The following is a 21,923-nucleotide window of genomic DNA, read 5'->3' as shown; positions in this document are numbered from 1 at the left end:
AACTTGGGCCAGTGAAGCAACGTCCTCCACAACTAGACTGAAGAACAAAAGGACAGCAACTTGTCTGTTCCCCTTCCCCCAATTCTCCAGCGCTATTCCTATCCCCCAATTCCCCAATAAAAATCTTTTAAAAAAAAGCCCTCCCTAGTTTTTCAATCACAGTAAGCATATGAAATGTAATGACATGTGCTCCTGAATTCTACCTTTAAGGAGTCTTGGAGCTGAGACGCCAGTGCTCTCGCCTGAGGACTCTCCCCTTCCCCTCTGGCAGCCAGGTCAGCCAGCTGGGCTGTCAGCTGGTCCACTCGATCACACTTCGCAAGAAGATCTTGGCGATAAGGTCCCATCATGACATTAGCCAGACGATGCCCTTCGGCCACAAGCCCCCGGATGGCAGCCTGACCTGGACCAAGAGGAAAACACTAGAAGTCACAAAGGCCTAGAGAAGAAAGCAACTGCAGTGCGATTTGGTAAGTTGTTTGTTTTTTAATAATAATATTTAGTGGAGTTTTATTTCCCCTTGACAATAGAAAAAAATGGGGAAATACAGAAAAGTATAAATAACAGAGAAACTACCCATAATTTCATCACTCAGAGGTTGATATAGTTGAACATTTCCTTCCAGTCTTTTTTAAAGCATTGCATGTTCCTATACACATACATTTCTCTTTCGTAAAAATTGAATCATATGATAATTTTTTTTCCTTGCTTCTTTTTATTTAACATGAGCATTTTTCCACAGTATTAAATATTCTTCAAAACTCACGATGTAAAATCTATGTAATATTTGATAACATTAACCATAATTATTTGGCCATTTACTTATTATTTAGCATTTACTCTGTTTACATACACTCTTTTTTTTAAATTTCACAGTGTGTTGTCTATTTAGATAATACTGAGGCTTATATTCTGCTCCTCCCCCCACCAAAAAGTATGTTGAAATCCTAACTCCTGGCACCCACAAATGTGACTTCACATGGAGATAGAGTATTTGTAGATGTAATTAGTATGTAGATGAGTTTATACTAGAGTAGAATGGGCCCTTAATCCAATAGGACTCTTGTCCTTTTAAAAAGTGAAGAGATACAGAGATAGATATGCAGAGAAGAGAACACCACGTCAGGATACACACACACATACACACACACACACACACACACACACACACACACACACACAGAGGAAAGACAACCACGTATGGCAGAGTCAAAGAATGGAGTTATGCAACTAAGGTTGCTGCAGGGTTACCAGCAACCACCAGAAGCTAGGAGAGAGGCATAAAACAGGTTCTTCCTCTGAGCCCCCAAAAAGGACCCAGCTAGCTAACACCTTGATTTTGAAATCCAGAAATATGAGAGAAGAAATTTCTGTGACTTTAAGCCACACATTTTGTTATGCCAGCCCTCGGAAACTAATACAGACAGTGGTATAACAGTGGTAATCAAGATAGACAGTGAAGACCCAGGATTCTGCATTTTTAATATACACTAGATCATTCTGAGGCAGGTGTCTGTGAGAAATCCTTTGAGGAACTCTGCTCTACTCTGTCACATCCCCCATTATTCTCCCTATTACTCAATAGTCAGAAAATATATTTTAACACGCATTATCCTGGTAATTAATTTCTTCTTATGAGGGTTTGTTTCCTGAAAAAAGGACCTATGATAGGATAATTCACAGCTGAGTAACTTAAAACCATATATTTAACAAGCTTTGGGAGACAAAGATAAAGAATGAACTTAAGAAGGCATCTTATAAATAGTGTTCTGTTTTTCCTTTTACTAACAACACACTCAGTAAAATAGAGGTGATATTTAATGATAGTTTATACGATGACTAATTATAGTACATTATATTATACTATTAAATTTTATTGACTTTAATTTACTTTAGAGTTTTAACAACATACTTATGAATTATTTTACATTTTAAAGTTAATGTGAATTCTGAGAGGTACTTTATAATGTACTCAGTGTTCTACGACTATTTCAGGACTTTCTAATATTGTAACAGTGCTGTCACTGCTGCCTGTCATATCCCTCTATCAGAATTTTCTTCCCAGGTCCCACTCAAGTCAGAGATATAGTAACTACAGCACTTAAGACTCAGTAAAGCTTTGGATAACATCTGTTTAAGGTATTCAATAAAGTGAACGGGTAATTCTTATCACTTAATCTTCTGCTCCTACCTCCCCTAACTTTTTATCGTCTTAACTCATTCTAACATTTTACAAATACCTATATTATCATCCTCCTTTATATATATCTAACCTTCCCTATTCATAGAGCTTACTGCAATATAATTTTATAACGCCCTCCCCTACTCAAGGATGTTCACATTCTGTTATACACTCTTGTAACTCCTTGGAAACATCTCTAATTATTTCTCAGACTAAATTCCTAGACGTCAAATTGCTGAGTCAATGGGTATGAACTTTTTTAAAGCTCTTGACACATAATCCCAAATTGCCATTCAGAAAGTTTGGTATTACCAATTTATTCCTCCACTAGTAAATTTTATGTCTGCCTGATTCCCCAACACTGGGAATCATCAATTAAAAAATGTATCTTTTTTATCCAGTGAATACAGCAAATGAAGTTAAGTAGTTCTTTCAGCTTCAGCAGGCTTGCTATCATAATACAACCTACATTCCTATAGATTCATTCCTAAGATCTCCCAAAAGAGAAAATTTTAGGTTATCAATTCGACTAGTGACTGCGTGGTACAGGAGCCCTCCCAACTGAAAATAACGTTGGTAGTTAAGAGCCTTTTACTTCTTTTCAAAAATTATATTCAACTGGGTACTTTCTAAGGACTGTAATAACTGAGCTACAATAGAATGGAAGTACACATAGACTAGAATTAGTTCAAAATTTCAATTCCAACCTAAGGACCTTTCCATTTGCCCACAGTAAAATCATTTATTCACTAATACCTCTTGATTAAACCACAGAAATCTCCCTTGCTATGTGTAGAAATGGAGTCACGCTGTAGAAGGCCTCACTCACCAGTGGTTGAAGTGCCCCCTCTGCGCCTAATTAAAGATGATACAGGATCCCTACCAACAACTCACTTGTTTTCACTGAGCCCAGTTCAATGAGGGTCAAGTTCACGGCCGTCGCCCTTACCGACTCCCCGGTCATCCACTGTGGGATTATCAATCCAGCGATGCGCTTGCTCAATCTTGCCTTCAAGGTGGACAGCGGCTTTGGCAGGTCTGCTGTTGGCCACAGCCCTGTTGGTTTTGGTCTGCAGGTTCTGCAGGGCCGTGGCCACCTGTTTGGCCAATGCTCGGGCCTCTGGGGAGTCTCCTTTCCCCCTGCAGAGAAAACAACACACAGAGACGATTTACATGGAGATGACTTAATAGCTGATACAAATGCTAATGGATGTCAAATTGCTAATGATTATTATTAATTTGGTTTGAAAGAAGAGTAGTTTATCCACTTGGCCCTTAAATAAGAAATAAGTAACTTAAATTCAGATAGCTTTCCCAGCTAAGACATTACATATGAGTTTGGAGCAGCCTAGCTCAATCAATCTCAACCATCTGGTAAGCTGAGATCAATCATCACTCAGTTTAGCTGACCTCTCAGCCTGCCACCTCTGAAAACACTAGTTTCCTCAGGAACTAGGTGGGCCCAAGTAGCCATATTTCTTGTGTAGCAGTGGTTGAAGTAGTTATAGTAAAACTAGTTGTAGTTATTTAAAAACAAACAAACAAACAAACAAACAAACAAAACAAAAACATATAAAATATAGTTTGTGGGGCAGCCGGTTGGCTCAGATGGTTACAGCACAGGCTCTTGGCGCCAAGGTTGCCAGTTCGATTCCTGCATGGGCTGGTGAGCTGCACCCTTCACAACTAGACTGAAAGACAACAGCTTGACATGGAGCTCAACTGCTGGTGGGCAGCCAGTTGGCTCAGTTGGTTGGAGCATGATGCTCGTAGCACTGTGGTTGCTAGTTCGATTCCCACATGGGTCGGTGGGCTGCGCCCTTCACAACTAGATTGAAAACAACTTAACTTGGAGCCGATGAGTTCTGGATAAAGCGCACTGTTCTCCAATAAATTTAAAAACAAAACAAAACAGTTTGCTGTAAAACAGTATGCCTTGTTACACCGGCAGCAGCTTCACACATCTTCTGTTTACTGCATCTCTTGATGGCATCATTTCTTCTTGGGCTTGATTGAATCTCATGTTATTGGGTTGTCGGAAAAGTCATGATGCATTTTTGCAACGAAAAACATAGAAAAAATACGTCATAACTTTTCCAACAACCTAATATTTTGCACAGTAACATGCTCTATAGGCTTGTAGCTTAGGAGCAATAAATAGGCTCAAATCACCTGGCAATGCATTTCTCAGAATGAATCCCCATCGTTATGCATGACATGACTGTACATGTGTATGTGTACATTTGTATATGTACATATATATGTGATACAGTAATAAGTAATAATGATGAGTGACCACACATGAAGATCTGCTATTATCATCATTACCATGAATTCTCTATTATTAACCAACACTAATGAGTGTCTGCTATGTACATAGATGCACCTGTGTTAGGGTGCTAAGAATATAGAATCTCCATTTTGAGTATTTTAAAATCTAATGAATCTAAACAGACTATAATAATGGGCTAATATTAATGAACACAGACATAACTATATAGACATTTTCTTTTACAAATGTCAAACTATACAACTTCTCAACCTAAATACGGCAAAATGTGGGCCTCAAACAGAGATCCCCAAAGGTTGAGCTTGATGTACAATCAAATTTCAGCCGTTACTTCAGTAGCTCTCGGTCACCACAGCCTCCTGCCTAAAGTATATCCACCCTGCTCCCCCTCATTTTCTATTTCATGATTTGAGATGCAGAAGTTGGCTTTCCTAGCCAAACTGCCCTCTTAGTCAGTATAAGACTTGAGAGGGCCAGCCGAGTGGCGCGATGGTTAAGAACTCGCTTGGGATGCCAGAGGGCCCCGGTTCGGATCCCACATATGAGGGCCAGTGACACTGCCCTCCACAGCTAAGATGCTGAACAACGGCTCAACCTGGAGCTGGGCTGCTGTGAGTCGCCGGCGACGGCGTGGGCTGCAGTCCCTGTGGCAGTGGGTTGCCATGGGCTACCGTGTGTGGCCAGCAGCCAGCGTGAGCGGCCAGCAGCCGCAGTGAGCGGCCGTCCAGAAGCCTGCGACTGATCTGCCTCACCCGGGAAGAGCGCAATGATGGTGCCAACTTGGGCCAGTGAAGCAACATCCTCCACAACTAGACTGAAGAACAAAACAACAGCAACTTGTCTGTCCCCCTTCCCCTAATTCCCCAGCACTGTTCCCATCCCCCCAATTCACCAATAAAAATCTTTAAAAAAAAAGACTTGAGAGAACTCTAAAGTACATCTCACTGGAAAAAGATGAGGTCCTCCCCCTCATTCAGGAAATGAAACACGCAAGTTACATGGAAAGCAGATACTTAACTATGGTTATCCCTGGAAAAGCGGCTGGAGGACTAAGGTAGGAAAGGAGCAGCATTTATTTTTGACTCCGTACGCTTTCTTAATGTTCTTTTAGCATGTGCTGCCGGTTTTGTTTTGTTTTTATTTTTTAGCAGAGGGCTGCCTGCTTGCTATACCCTCACATGGCAGAGAGAGAAAGAGAGGAAAGAGAGAGAGAGAGAGAGAGAGAGAGAGAGAGAGAGAGAGACAAAGAAAGTGAGATGGAGAGAGATATCTGATCCCTTCCTCTTTTAAAGGCACTAATCACATAATATTTTTCGTTTTGTTTTTTAAGAGAGAAAAATATCCATCAAAAGAAAAAAAGCAACACTTCTTTCTTATATAATCAAAGTAAGTGCCATGAAAGCCTTTAAGAGAAGCTGTGGTTGAGGACATCGTATTTCTGGAGCTCTTATAGCTGCTACTTAAGAAATAATGTTTCTGGGGAAGGAAGAAAGTATCTTCATACGCCTCTCCCCATCCTCCCTTCACCCCAGGAACCTTTGCAAAGCTATACACAAATATTCTTTACCTCATATACCTGGGAAACAGCTATATCACAAACACCATGTAACAAGAAAAGTCCTAGCTTAGAAATGAAAAATAAAGGTCTTTACAAAGGAGGTCTTACCGTCCTAAATTAATTTAAAACTATGCGCTAGGCAATAAATCATTAAAATCCAATTATGTCAATGATAAAACGGTAATATCTTACTTATCCACGTCACACAGAATCAATGAGAATACAGTGGAAGAGCATCACACATGCATTTAACCTACAGAATTCAACTATCTATGTGCTTAGAGGGCAAAAAGAGACAAGATTAAAGGGCAATTTAAATGATGAAATACATACTGTCTTCGTAAATCTGCTAATTTAGAAGTCAGAGCAGCTATTTCTCCAAGAGAACGCAGAATGTCATCTCTCTCTTTAGGATCATCACATAATTCTGCTATTTTCCGAGCTTCCGCCAAAGCCCCTCGAATCTGTTCTTCTCCTTCTGGTCCACCATTTGGATCTGCAAGCCAGTTCTGCCCACAGAAATGGAAAAGAAGCACACTGGTGACCACATTATATTAAACTTAACAAGGCCATCAGAAATATTTCAAAAGTAATCACAAGGCACACATTTTTATAATGCTGATCCTTACTGTTTTACATACGTTCTCAGCTCAGGTAAAATCAAATCAATCCCTCCTCTTTTTCTTTCCCATAGGAATCAAGTATCTTCACAAGCTTTATCTCCTCTTTAAATTAATCACACCTTATTTATTCTGCAGTTTCTCAAACATTTGTGTTTCTTTGTCAGATGCAACCATTTTACAGTAGAATAGTTATTTGAAAACTTTAACCCTTTAACCCTGCTATGACCAAATATGGGTGTGAATTCTGACATGAAGAACAGTTTTCATATACTGTCATCTGTATCAGGAACCAGGCGTCTCTTGGTATTGAGAGCTTACTTTTAACTAATTGAAGTATTCAAAATTAAGATGTTTATTTCAAAATACAGATAAATATTAATCTAAACCTGCGGTGGTAGGGAAAGTGTTAACATTAGTAATTGCTGGGAATTAGTCATCACTTAGAAACACCCATTATCCACCCACAGTAAATGAGAGGAGGGGAGGGAGAGAGAAAAAAAGAGAGGGGGAGATAAATGGACAGAGATAGATAGATACAGGTGAGTTATGGGACATTTCTCTTTCTCTTTTATGTCCCACCCTTCTTGAAAATCATCATGACTACCTGAGCAGCATCAATCTTCTTTGCAATGCTCTGCTTTGAGTTTGTCATGGCTTCCAGCTTGCGGGCTGCATTTTCCACTTTGGCTGTGAGCACATCCAGCCCCTGAGACACCTGCTGGGCTTTCTGCATAGCCACGGGCGAGGCTCCTTGTCCCCTACTCAAAACAGACAGACGCTGTCACTGGACTCTCTCAAATGCTTAACAGCAAAATAATACTAAAAGCACAGTATATGTCGTTTTTGTTAACATGCTTGTCTTTTTCCTTTTCTCCAGTAAGTCTGAGATAGCACAAGAAAACACCGAGATGACAAAATAAAACACCCAAACCATCTGCTTTCTCCTTTGCTTTTGAAAATACCCATAAGCTTCGTGGAGCTGCATAACCATTTTAAAGACCAGGCCTACAAATTCTGATAATAATGATTCTCCTCTTGGTAGTGATTACATAATCAAATCTAAACTACAGGGAAAAATGTGCTTGTGATCTTATTGCTATGGAGGGTTTTGTTACCATAGTAATGTGCGCTTTAGAAATAAACAGTCCATTAGATTGTCTTATTTATGGACAAGTCTATATTAAAAACGTTTCAGGAGGCAGCATGCGCTGTGTTATTGAAATGAAAGCGCACCACACTGGGACCAAGCAGATCTGGGTTCAAATCCTGGCTCATGGTACCTGTGGAACCTTGTTTACCATGTTTAACTTCTTAGGGGTTCAGTTTTCTGCTTATAAAATGGGGGGTGGGTAGGTAATCAACAATACTTGTCTTGCTTATCAAACACAGTGGCTTCAGGCAAAAAAAAAAATATTTGAAAATACTTTGCCAATAAAGCAATACACACATATAGAACTATTATTATTATTACTGAATTGTCATTATTATTATCATGAACCTAATGATAATCTTAAATGTCTACCTTCCACTCCTATGCAATCTATAACTATCAAAACCAGTTAGTACTGAGGTGGGGGGGGGGAGCACAAGGTGACAAGAAACCATTGTTTCCTATCAAGTTCCTGAAGAACTAATTTCACTATATTCCTCTCTCAGAAGTTATATGCTACTACTACAAAAAAATAATGTGTGTTTGTAGAAGCTTGCTTTCCCTTTGTGGACACTTTCCAAGTCATAACAAAGTAAAATTTTCCATCATTTTACCAGCTTGGATTTTGTAAACTCAACAATAGGGATGGCAACTTCATCATTTGGTAAAATGGCATGGCTGGTCATTCTTATCTGAGTTTCCAATTTTAGGATAAGCTCCAAAATGTCTTTGGTTACCTTACCAATAATACAAATCTGTCATTCATTTTTCTATCCTTTTTTTTAATTTATCTCTACGTTTCATCTATACCAATACTTAGGTAAGGAACTCAGTATTTATTGCCAGGTTTATAAAAGTATTTATACCTTTTGCTGGTACTTAAGGCTTCCACCCTTTCACATGGCAGAGGAGTGAAAGATTTGGGGAAACATACTTTCATGATTTAATTTGCCCCCCCCTTCAAATCTAGTAATTTATGATGAGGAACCTTTTTGGTTATAAGAGTCCAACTTTGAGAAAGTAAAAATACGTTGGGGCTATATAGTTTTTCTCATTAAAAATAAAGTTTATTGAGTCCCAGGGGCTGGGGGATATATATTTCCAACCTAGAAACCCTAGTAGGTGACTAAATCAGAGCGTATCAATGAAGAAGTTGTTACCGAGTTTCCACCACTAAAATGTTAAACCGCGGGGCATACTTAAGAAAGAATAACAGGGAGTAGCTTTCCAATCGCTCATTGTGAAGGAATACTGCAGATTCCAGGGTGAAGCAGGCCCACAGATGCTCAACACTGTTCCAGCCTTTTGTCTTTACAGATTAATGGGCGATCCCATCCAGCAACGACCTCCTTTTCTTGCTCAAATTCATCTTTTTCTAAACACATACAAGTGTGTATTTGAGAATTCCAAGGGAAAACTGTCTACCACGCTGTGAAAAGGCTACAGACAAAGGAGCCAGCGGTGAGAAATTAGAAGAGCCAAGAATCTTGTCAGGCTGCACTGGCATTTCTCCGAATGGGAACAGAACTCCTTTTTGTCCTTTCTGTAAAGTTCTTGTCATGCTCATGACAAAGGAGGCTGCTTCACAGCAGGAGAAAAAGGCTCACGGAGTTCAATGAGATAACATTTATTTATGCTGTTCCTTCCCCACCTCAAGGCAGAGACTCTTACTGGAAGCCCCTGGAGCTTCCAGGGCTACTGTGAATCCACGAATCTCTGGAAATTATATGTACTGTTGTTCAGATGCATCTTTTTAGGTAGAGATTAATGACTTTCGTCAGATTAGAAAAATGATCTTGGTTCCAAAAAGGTTAAGTAGTTCTCCTTTAAGAACTGTATTCTTCAGTCTGTTATGTGAATACCTTTGAGACCAGGTGTTACTCATGGTGTGTAACGTGCAAGGAGTGTTTCTGAAGCCCGTTTGTATGGAGACCCTGGCTATTCCAATTATCTCAAGATGTTTCATGACATTCTTGAAGCAAAATTAAACTTCTTCTACACTCACGTCTCGTTACACTTCAACTTTTCTCAATGTCCATAATATAAAATTCCATAAAAATTCGGATCTTTTAGAACTTCATTAACTCTATGGATGAGTTCCAAACAAACCTATATGATACTGAGTTTTCTTAATAGCAAACTATATATATACATACATACACACACACACACACACACACACACACACACACACACACACACACACACACACACATATATAGTTTATAGGGGGGAAAGTTCTAAAAGCCTAGACTTGAGGTGCATAAAAGAAAGGTAAAAGAAACATAAAATGAAGAATGATGACATAAAAACTCAAAAGAGCCTAGAAATGACCAACTTCAAGGATAACCTATTTAACCTGATTTTTTAAATGACTGAAATAATTCCCATTGTTTTCACTCTTTTATTTTTCTTTCTACCAGTCCTTCATAACAGATATCTACCCATGCCAGACTTTACCACTGCCCCTTATTTTTCATGAGCTTACAGCTAGAAACTAAGATCAGATATCAGATTTCTATTTCAATTTTCAACTTTCTTACAAGGCATCTGCACATTTCAAAAGTTCAGCAAAAAGGAAGTTCACTTCAAGCTCAAAAGAATAGAGTATAGTATCTATGTTATCTATTAGCCAAGGAGAACACCATAAAATCAGTAGACTTGCTTTGTGAATCACTCTGTCCGGAGGGAGGTCCTATCTGTCACCCACTACTGCTCTGGCAAGCGCAGAGGACGTTACCTGGCTCGGAGGTCAGCCACCTGATCGGTCATCTGTCCTAGCACTTTGCAGGTCCCCAGGATCTCCCTGCGTTCTTTGCCTGCACAGAGTTCACCAACTTTTCCAGCTTCATCTAAGATCTGCCTGATGGCCTGCTCACCAGCATCCCCTAAAATGAAGAGATATTCAATATCAATATTGTCACCACATGAATTATTTAGAGAGGATGCTTTACAAGCCATTTCATTCATGGGGGAACAGATGATTTCAAAGGACAAGACAAGTAAATAGAAGACAATACATCTGATAGCTAACAACCAAGCAGGGCCCTAACAACCTTAGGGTGAGGTTTCAACCACAAATACTACTAAAAAAAGAAAAGCTACTTGGAACCATAGCCATCTGGAGAGAATAAGCAGCTGTGGTAAGAATATGGATGATGAAAACAGGCTCTAACAGTTGACTAACACTTAGCACCTCTAACCTCCATTGGGCTTTTCACATTCATTCAACTGCTCATCTAAAACTGAATAACCATTAGATTAGAAAATCCATAGTCTAGATCCATAACCTATTTGGGTCTTCTCTTTATATAAGCTAACTTTGTTTTCCAATTCTTATTGGTATCATCATTTAATCTGATTAAGTATTTTGTTGACATAAATGTAAATATGCCCAATGGGAATAAAAAGAAAAGAGTTTTTATTCAAAATAATTACCTTTCTGATTCAGGGAAGAGGTGAACCAATAATTAGTCAAAGAATACCCAGTTCAGCTTGGCTTATTCTTCCATGATAAGAGGTGATGAGTCTATGGCCTTCATCCTTTTAAGGCCCAGTAACACTTTAATTAGTCAAAACCAATTAAATGATATATGGCCCTAAATGTTGCAGTAGTTATCTCAGGATTATGAGAGTCTAGGAATATTTCTTTCTTCTGTTTGCTTGGTTTTTAACTTTTTGTTGTGTTTATCAGAAAAGTACAACCAACGGGTTACCTGGGGAAGCACTGGGATCACGGAGCCAACCTTTGGCCTGGTTCAGTTTGGAGTCTATGGAGGCCAGTGCTCTCTTCATGGCTTCAGTGTCCTTTTGAAGAGAAATACCACAATTATTTTCTTTGCAAAAGTTGAGATACCATGACACAAAGTAAGACAGAGAAGAAGTGACAGCACTAACATACAATAGCTACGGTAGTCCTACAAAGCCTTAAAAATATTCTCATCACACCATAACGCTCATTTCTGTCAAAATGCAGCATCTTGCATGCAAATCTTCAGTTAATTGTATTCTGTTTCCTAATTTCCCTATTGCTAAACTGTAAACTGGTAAAATCGCTCAAGCCAAAAGATGTTTAATGTCTTCAGCAGGAAAAAGCCCTGTTGTCACATGCCTCATTATCAGCCTTTCCACTAGTCAACATTCATCTACTGCAGCCCTTGCCAAAGCCCTCCCAGCTTCAAGGATGCCTCATTAGCATGTGGTGCCACAAATTATAGTTCTTTTACATCTTGTTTTGAAATACACACAAGCACGCGCACACACGCACACATACACAATAATGTTTCACTATATTAATCTGAAAAATTTGGAATTACTGGTTGGAAAAAAAATGAAAATGTGAATCTAGCAATTAGTTTTAATTCCACAAATAAACCACTAAATGTAATACAAAAAAGAAGGGGTTTTTTTTGCCTTCCCTGCCACTCCTCATCCTTATTTCCCTTACCATCCCTAACCTAGAAGAAGAGGCAGGATAAATAAGTGGGTCTCAATTTACTATGTACAATCAGGACTCATAATGACTAACATATCAGGACTCATAATGACTAACATAAAACTAGCATAAAAATCTCCCAGGACATATAGCATGAGAAGGTGAAACAAAAGACTTGTCACTTTAAAAATATACATATATTTCAATAAAGTTTTGAAAATATAGAAAAACGCAGAGAAAAATGTAACTAATACCCATGTACCATCCTCACAGTTGACAGACAGGCCATCTCTTATGTCTTTATTTAACACCTTGAAAGACAGTCTATCTCCCTTTTGCTCTAGGGCACTGACTCTTACAGAGTCCATCCACCAAAGCACTGAGTTAACCTCTGCAATTCTAGGCAATGCCCTAAATCCCTAACTTTTTTACATTTGCAGTCCGCAAAACTTCAATTCTTACAGGTGTTATACCACCAATTTTCCACACGGGGGCACCAGGAGCATGTCCCCACTTCCAATTTGTACAAGACCCAGCAAAGCACTAGGACAAGTAAGTGCAGGGAGCACTCTGAGTTAGGCAGCCTGACCCTAGGCAGCCTGACCCCAGCTTTTCCCAAGTACCCATTCAAATTATGGGACTCTCAGCTTTGGATTCCATCCTTCCCCATCTAAACAGATACAGACTCTGTTCTCCTGTTGCAACCTTGGCTATCTAAGGCTCTAAAGAGCAAATTCTCAGCCACAGCAACTAAAGAGCAGTGAACTAACTATTGTACATTACTGAAAAAAATGGAAGTAAAATATTTTTATTATCAAGTTACATGGAATTATGGTAGCTATCTATCAATAAAAGGCAGAGTAGTAAGAGGATATATTTCAAAACTTCATTTGTAATTAGTATAACTAGTCAAGTGACATTTTTTAAGAGCTTTGATTCTGAAATGGTTTAAATATCTGCTGCTCCTGTCTCTTGTTCTACATTAATCTGTACAGCAAACCCTGCCTTCAAAAGTAATACAAAGGTCACTTCAGCTTAATTCCAAATTGGCAAGGCCCAAATCAGTACCTTTTCAAAGAGAGTTTCAGGCAACTCCTAACCTCAGAGAGATGGATAACCTTTAGGGCCTAACACAAGTTATAGAACTTTGTCTAGATACAGTGTAAAAAAATTAAATTAAATTAAATTAAATATATATATATATATATATATATTTTTCCCCCCCCATAAGCTCTTACCTAGAAGTATGTGCACAATTTGAAGAAGAGACATTATACCCAGGTAAAAATACTTAATTTACAATCTATTAATAGCCATTTCTCTATCACACTTATATTTCAGTGAAAAATAGTATTTATTACATTTTGAAAATCTAAATTCAAGAGCAAACAAAGATCAGAAAAAACTTTCAGTGTCTACTCTAGCATTAAAGGCAGCTAGTTAAGAAACTAACTGAACATTTCCTGCATGTTAAGTTCTGTTTCAGGCATTTTTTTCTCTCATGACATCACTGAACCTCAAATTTAAATGTAGTTTAATTTTACAAGTTAAGAGACAGGAGCTCTGTCCTAGAAACCCAATTTGATCTCAGTTTTGCTGACGTCAAACCTCATTATTTTATATTAGATGAAACTCAAGACTTTTTTTCTTTTACCAAGGAGAGTTGCAAAGAATCCACTAACCTTCTATAATAGTCAGCAAATCTTTGCCTTGTTGATTTTGGCTTTGGTTAATACTGCCCCAAAAATAAGTTCTAGAATCAAATTCATAACCATCACTAACCTAAATGGTTGCTTTTATTATCCTTTGCCCCCAAATTAAATCAAATACAATGAAAAAACTGGCTTTGTTCTATTCAGTATCCTCAAAAATCATTGCTTTTTTTTCCCTCCCTAATTAAGCATGAGGGGCCACTGACACTTCAAGGAAAGAATCTAATCCCCAGGAAGTGACTAATTTACTCCTGAGTGGGAGACATGACATCAAGAAGTCAAAATTAAGAGATGCCCGATTTCCCCCTAAAAAGAACCAATGGTAAGTTTAGACTGAAGTTGCGTTTTTAAACTGGGAATTTCAATTAGTTACCAAAGTTTTTAATAACATGAATTTTAGACAATTTGGGGGATTTAAAATAGTCACTAAAAGGGCCACCTTAAATTCTTTCTGGAATAGGGAAAGTTTTAAATAATCATTAAAACACATTTTAGTGTCATATCTATTAGAAAGAAAAAGGTCAACAGGAACAAATATTCTGGTCTCCTAAGAATCTCATATATATATTTTTTGAAGGGCAGTATTTATTATGAGATTGACAGAATTCTGTCATAAGCAACTAAATATAAACACTGGATATGATATAAAAAAAATTCACTGAACAACTAGGATTAAGTGTCACTTTTTATTTTATTTTTATTTATTTATTTTTATTATTAGTTTCAGGTGTACAAAACAATGCAACAGTTATCCTTAAAAGTCACTTTTTAGATATATTTATAAAGGGTGAAAATAATCAGAACCCTTGTGTCAACCATACTATGTACCACAAAGCTTTTAAACCTTGTCATGTAATTCTAAGTACCCGGAGTATAATCTGGGTATGAAATAGAAAACAATTTCACCTTCATTTGAGCACTTTCCTCTGTAAAATTTCCAATTTGGGAAAGAGAAAAGTCTCCACCAATTTCTTCTCTGGGTTTTTTGGTTATTTTTTATAAAGAGTGGGTGTAAAAAAGACCAGATCTAGTCATGCAGCTTTGGGGACAGCTGGCAGGGATTTGGTCCCCTCCCACTATGTAAAGCTCTTATGAGTTCATGTTTTAAATGAAAACACAAAAAAAACAAAAACTGTTCCTTGGTACTCTACCCCCGCATACCAAAAGGTGGAAGGGCAACCTAAAAGAACTCCTTTTTATATGCGTTCCCAGGAACTGAAACACTCCTGAATTTTAATATAAAGTTAGACCTAAGGAACTCATCAGAATAATACTAAGAATCACTGAGTTCCTTATATAGACAATCAAGAGGAACTGTGGTTGGAAAACTGAGGTCTTACAATCCCAGGCTCTTAGAAATTGTAAATACCGCACTAAGAACCCTCTCTTTCGTTGTCCAATCGATTCTCCTTTTTTCCACTAACACCTCCCTTCCCGATCCTTTCTACTCCATTCCATCCCTGACCACATCTCCACCCCCAAATCAATGTTTCAAAACAAAGATGTTTCTGAAAAGAATAGATTGGGCAGTAGAAAAAAAATCTTACAAACTACATTTAAGAAATGACAGAAAGTCATTAAGCCCTTAGAATTCAAGCAAGTTACCCTCCTGGGTGGTCAGTTCTTCATCTCTAAGAATACCTTCCCAGCTCTAAAATTCTATGCCACCTATGANGGGAAACATCAATTCCTTCAACATTTTTGGGCTTTGCTCCTTTTTGGGGGGAAGGGGATAAAACACCATAAATACCTGAAATAACTATCTCAAACTCCAAGAGATAGATCTTTTGTTGTATTTTCTGCTAAAATAAAACACTAGAAAACTCATAAAAAGCTCCCATACAACCTTATTTTTTCAAAAAACGAAATAAAAATCAACCCTTAAATCCCAATGGTCTGTAGGAAGGCAAGTATTACAGGACTGCATGTTCTAACCAATATTTCCTTCTTTGGTAAAGCAGAGTAATCTGAGTAAGACATCAATGAGGTAGTTACTACATTTAACTATCACCAGCCTCGGCCCACGGTGGGAGGAGACTCACCACAGGAACTAATTCTGAATAATAGCATCTAATGACTCAAGGACAGTTATGTGGACAGTTACAGGAGCACCTCTGTGGACACAAAAATGCTTAGCCATCAAAGGCTTTTAACCTTTTCTCTCACTTCCTCTTACTTCTCAGCATGCATCAAAATACAAGTAATATAAATACCAAAAAAACAGATTGCTAAATTTACAAAGGGTAGAATGAGAATTGTGTTTAATCCACAAACTCTTGAGTTTCATAATGTATTCTCAGGAAAACTGCTAAGCTAACGTTTCATGATCATTTATAAGATGACTGTTGGTTTAAGGGGGGGAAAATCTTTACTTTCAAAATAAAACGAAGTGTTTAAAGTTGAAGTACTTTTAAGTTTGTAAATCTGCAATTTGAATGTAGGTATCGAGGTAAACCAGCTATTGCATTCTTTTAAAATCAACTTAATCAGCAAGACGCACTTTTACCAAGAATTTTTACCACTTACTTTCTTCCCCTACTTTTCTAGAGGAACCATCACTTTCCAGAAGAAAACTGCACCAGTGGGGAAGCATGAAACAAGTATGGTAAGACAAAGTTAATTCTTTATTGGTAGGGATGAGAGGAAGTAAAAGATACCATATTTATTAAACAGTATGGGAAGCCAGGAGTCACAGACAGACACAAGGTCTGACTAAATCACTGCTTACAGTTCAGCAATGAAAGATGCTTCATGCTACTAAACTGAAAAATAACCAAAACCCTAGTTACCAATTTTCATTTTCAAGGTAAAAATTTTTTTTCCCTAAATATTCTTACAACTAATAAAAATGATTACTCTTTGGGGTAAGACGAGGTGGGATGGATGGGGTTGGGAGTGAGATCTGTCATGTATATCTTTTTATAGCCTTTTGATTTTTGAACCAGGTAAATGTAAAACAAAAACAAAATGAAATGAAAAACAAACATTTCTTGCTCATTCTGATGTCATTATGTACTTGAGCGTCTTTTGGCTGAACTAATTTTATTTCTTTCATCCTGATGGTTTTGCAGCATCCTAACAGTCTGATTCCTCCCAGAACAGCATCAAGCTGAGCCAGCTACAAGACTGTTCACAGTGGGAGCCAGATTCATTTAATTTCCTTTGTTCAAACCCCCAAGTGCCTAAATCCTCGTCCTGAAAAACTCAACTGACCACATTTTAAAAAAAAAAAAAAGTAGTTCTTAATGACACTTGTACAAAATTAAGCTCAGTAACACTGATTTACTAAATGACAGATGACTTTTCCCCTCCGAAAATAGAGAAGCATTAAGGCTGCAATGCCCGCTCCTCTTTTTTACTATTTCTCATCTGCTGGAAGGAAAGGAGAGAGAATAAGGAAAGAGATTAGGTTAGGGGAACATGAGATCATGGAGAACTATGGCTGGTTCACAGCTCAGACAGCAGCATATGCAGTGAGCCATGGACTGAAGTTGGGAAACACTTTAGATATATCTTGTTTTTTTCCTTTTGATTGTGACAGCAAGGAGTATTGTCAAGGACAGATGCCATCTAAACTCTCTAGCCTACCCATTTCCATTATGGCTTAGAACCTTGATGACACATCTCCAAAAGCAAAATTCCAGAGCCTGCAAAGGAGGCTGATAGGAGAAGCAAATACAGAGATGGTTTCAGCTGGAAGTTTCCTTTCCTAAGAGTAGGGTCTACTGGTAACTTCAGGGTCACCCAGCTACCTGGGGAAACCTGCCGTCAAAAGAAGTCAGTGGGAATAACCAGGCCAGAACAGTTCTCAGAAGCCCACTCAAAGAGGTGAAAGCACCCACTAAATATAGAAAGCCTGACATCCCATAGATAATATCTTTCCTTTTGCTTTCCCCAAAGAAATAGTGTACAGTGAGCCAGAGTCAAACAGCCTGCCCAGCACAGCCCTGAGTCCCATATTAAGTCACATTCTGACGCATATTCGAGCACAGTGTCACACACCGGCACACGGAATAAGGCATGGCACACAGCACAAGAAAACCTCACAGACATGCTTTTCTCTTTTTAAGTGGGGGGTGGGGGGGGTGGTAGGGGGAGAAAAACTAGAGGGCAGGAGAAAGCTTACCTTCTAAACGTGAGAAAAAAAGAATAAAACAAACAAGAGAACAAAAAAAGATGCATAAAGAAGTCATAACAGGGAAGTGAAAGTTGTCAAATATGCAAAAGCAAAATTAAGTATACTATCAAAGACTTAAAAGGATTTTACCATACAGATTTAAAATACAGTCTTAGAACTTGTTCAAGAACTTCATGCCTCTGTAAACAAATCCAGAATTAAGATAAGCTGACTCATTTCTTCTGCACATTTAGATTCGCTTTCTAGACAACAAGAGAGGGCCGGTGACTGGAGGCCCCAGCTCTGACCTTACCTTATAGGTGACCCGGAGGAGGAAAAAGAACCTTAATGGTCGGTCACCCAGTAGAAGTCATACTACAAAATCCCCTCTTTACTCTGCTACCAGCCCACTGGGGGGTCCTGGAGACAACATCTGGGTCACAAGATGGGAAGCTGAATGCTGGAGACAGTGTGTTCCCCCACGGCCTGCATCGTGGGCTCCTACTAGCAAAGTGTAAACCCCAGTGTCTCTGTTTCCCCCAAACAGTCACTAGACAGGGAGAAGCAGACCAGAGCAGCACAACACAAAACCACTGCTGCTGGACTCTAGAAGGAATCCACCAACGCTTCTGGAGTCCAAGAAAGAATTCTAGACTAAGTTCTAAAGAGTGAAGGGGCCCATCAAACTACCTGACAAATGGGAAAACTAACATTTTAATGAAGTTTTCCTTATGGAAAATGGAATGATGAAGGCACACACCTAGAAATGCCAAAAGTTTCTTCTGTAGATGTCTGTGGGTCAAAGGTTGGTTAAGGAAAAGTTTTCCATAAAATTCAGTCACAGGCATACTATGTCTCTGACTTAGTCACCTAGCAACACCACCCACATAGAAGGCAGGGCTCCCACTCAAGGGAGCATACACCACACCAGAGTTCCTCCACCAGCCCAATCAATGAGGCTCCCACCTGAAGGAAAAGCTATACATCTCAGCCTTCAACCAACGTTCACCCCACATACCTATTTACTGTTCTACCTTGAAACAAAGGAAATTTGCAAAAGCAGCAAGTAACCCATGAAGCAAAAGTGAAGAAGAAATTACTTTCATGATATCTGGGTAGTCTTACGCTACATGGTTACAAGATAAAATGTGAGACAATCAAACCCAGGAAGGGAGAATTGGGGGTTTCGCTTATTTCTCCTCTCATAACACTTACCTTGCTGGCCCAGGCATCTTCATCCCAAGAAGTGAGTTGTAACACACGAATGATCTCATTAATTTCAGCACTCATCTTTTCTACAGTAAAATTGCGATTTTTCAAAGCTTCTTCTATTCCTTGGTTTTTTGAGTTTTTAGTTGTTACAAAAATCTTCATAGCTATAAATAAACAAATGATCAGAAACTAAGCTTAGAACTGAATTGTGCTGTATAACAATATTCACACAGAATGTCCCACAGCTGCAGACACTGTAAGTCAGCTTATAAAGCTCCAATCTCAGCAACCTTCATTGTAAAGAAAACTGAAGGTACAAAATGTCACCACCACATGATCAGGGAACTAATTTAACACACGTATACTGATGACCTACAATCACAAAATATCCAAAATGTCCTTCCAAATCAGTTAGCATCCGAGCCCCAACACTGGCCCCATCCAACACAAACCTAATGGGACAAGATGAAAACAGTCAGTATAACTGTACTGGAGAATCCTGCTGCCGCCAATCCTAATAGAAGATCCCAAAGTGTTGAGTGTATCTTCCAGGATTTCTCTCAACAGATAGTAGGGACTTTCTAACCCCCAAAAGTGAAGAAGAAAATAATAATAATAAGAAGAAGAAGTAGTAGTAGTAGTAGTAGTAGTAGTAGTAGTAGTAGCAGTAGCAGCAGCAGCAGCATTGGAGAAAGAGATTATGTTCCTATAAAATAATTAAAATTTTAAAAACAAAGATTAATCAACACTTCATTGAGTTACCCACTTTAGAAAGAAATCCTCTTCCCAACACCCTTTCTGCCATGTCAATTGGGCTCAAAGTCATATTTCCCATGGAGGTTATAAGACTTATCTACAGATTTCTGCTTTCTATTAGTAGTTCATGTAACAACTTTCTGAACTCTTAAACTCACATCTCCTTTTTAGCTACTATCTAAAATGCCAACGCTGGAAGGCAGTAGCTAGTGATCACAGTGACATGTCTCATAAGATTCCGAAAATAAAGCTGCCCCCTGAGAGTTAAACTAACTAACCCACAACTTAAGATAACTTAGGTAAACCATGAGGTGTCTGGTACATACTAGATAATAAATGCAATTCCTTTTTGCTAGTTGGGAGAATAGCCACCATGTTTGCATTTCTGGTCTCTGCCCAATAGGAAGGTGGTCCCACTTGGCACAGACCACCAGTTCTACAAGGTAGAGAACAGTTAAATATCTTTTTTGAAAAACCTGTGTTATCACAACACTGAGAAGGGCCCTGGCTTCACTTCTTTATCACACAGTACACTGTAATGTCCATTCCAGCTCCTAATTGTTTTTCTATAATACAAATACAGGTGTCAAAAACCAAACATCCAAGACTAGAGTTTCTAGAGGAGATTCCACCTCCCAGAAAAGGGGCTAATCAGAGCTTCCAGAGAACAGAAAGAACTAGGCGACAGGAAAGGCACTTTCAAACAAAGAGCAGGAGAAGCAGAGCACGAGGGAAAATAAACACTGGTTCTTAGCCAACCAGCTGCAGCCATCAGGTAACAGCCTGATCTACATTAGGTCTCACTTTTACCCAGGCTGAAGGACATGCAACTAAGCAATGAAAGAAAGTGAACACTGGAGTTTAGAACACACTAACATTTTTTTTCTGTAAGATAAAGTAGAGGCAGAAAATACCTGAGATGAGAACTGGCAGCAACTCTTTCACTGTGTTCATTGAGTTCACCAACATGACTCGGTGCTCCTGGTGAGTCAGTTCCTGCTGCCTCTCGTCAATCATCTTAGCCATCTTCGTCATTCCTGAGGCAGAAGGAATAAAGTGTGCAGGGTGAGTAGTGAAATCCAGAGTCTCGCTTTCTGAGCCGAAATCCATTATGAGTTACTATGAAAGTCCCAACTGAAGTGCCCACTTATTTAAACAATAGACACTATCACTGAATTCAAGCGTTTATGATAGAGAATTTCTCAGGACAGTTCTAACTTAATACAATTTTATTCTTTTCACTAAAAGTAATTTATTAATAAATTCTAAATGTGACATAATATTCACATTTGACATAAATATATTCACAAACCATTAAAAATGTTGAAATGAATAAATACATATTTGTAAAAATAAATTCACAAGTGGAGGGAAATATTTTGACTGGCTACCACGCATTCAGCTTTCACGCTGTGTAGCTGGCCACTGCACCTACGTACGGGTCTGACAAGTTCGCGAACTCATCCTAGAAAAAGTGCTACATACTTCATTGCTGAGTATCACTATGGTAACCTTCAAAGTACTCCCCTTGGGAAGCTATGTACTGACGCCAGTGCCTAGTCCACACTTCAAAGCAATTTTGGAACTCTTCTGCTGGAATGGCCATTAGGGCTGTCGTTATATTACCCTTGATGTCCTGAATGTCATCAAAATGTCCTTTCAATATTTATCTTTATCTTCAGGTAAAGAAAGAAGTCATTGGGGGCCAGATCAGGTGAGTAGGGAGGGTGTTCCAATACAGTTATTTGTTTACTGGCTATAAACTCCCTCACAGACAGTGCTGTGTGAACTGGTGCATTGTCATGATGCAAGAGCCATGAATTGTTGGCAAAAAGTTCAGGTCGTCTAACTTTTTCACACAGCCTTTTCAGCACTTCCAAGTAGTAAA

At 38.7% G+C, this 21,923-nt stretch overlaps 1 protein-coding gene across 3 annotated transcripts in view; it reads right to left on the bottom strand.

Moving 5' to 3' along the window:
- Nucleotides 1–21,923, bottom strand: part of VCL (vinculin) — a 121,844-nt gene that overhangs the window by 20,905 nt on the left and 79,016 nt on the right. For 2 of the 3 annotated variants that reach the window (XM_019626026.1, XM_019626019.1), the window contains exons 5-12: nt 20,950–21,072; nt 19,283–19,443; nt 11,520–11,610; nt 10,544–10,691; nt 7,258–7,411; nt 6,364–6,539; nt 3,132–3,322; nt 204–403 (exon numbers count right to left, since the gene is read on the bottom strand). In XM_019626026.1, the coding sequence (XP_019481571.1) occupies nt 204–403; nt 3,132–3,322; nt 6,364–6,539; nt 7,258–7,411; nt 10,544–10,691; nt 11,520–11,610; nt 19,283–19,443; nt 20,950–21,072 (1,244 nt within the window). Of the gene's footprint in view, nt 1–203; nt 404–3,131; nt 3,323–6,363; nt 6,540–7,257; nt 7,412–10,543; nt 10,692–11,519; nt 11,614–19,282; nt 19,444–20,949; nt 21,073–21,923 lie in introns of all 3 variants that reach the window. The other variant, XM_019626013.1, reaches the window with a different exon arrangement.

The sequence above is a fragment of the Hipposideros armiger genome, unplaced genomic scaffold (assembly GCF_001890085.2).
Source record: "Hipposideros armiger isolate ML-2016 unplaced genomic scaffold, ASM189008v1 scaffold_15, whole genome shotgun sequence".
Lineage (NCBI taxonomy): Eukaryota > Metazoa > Chordata > Mammalia > Chiroptera > Hipposideridae > Hipposideros > Hipposideros armiger.
Note: the sequence above shows the minus strand (reverse complement) of the source record. Positions and strands in the feature narration are given on the sequence as shown.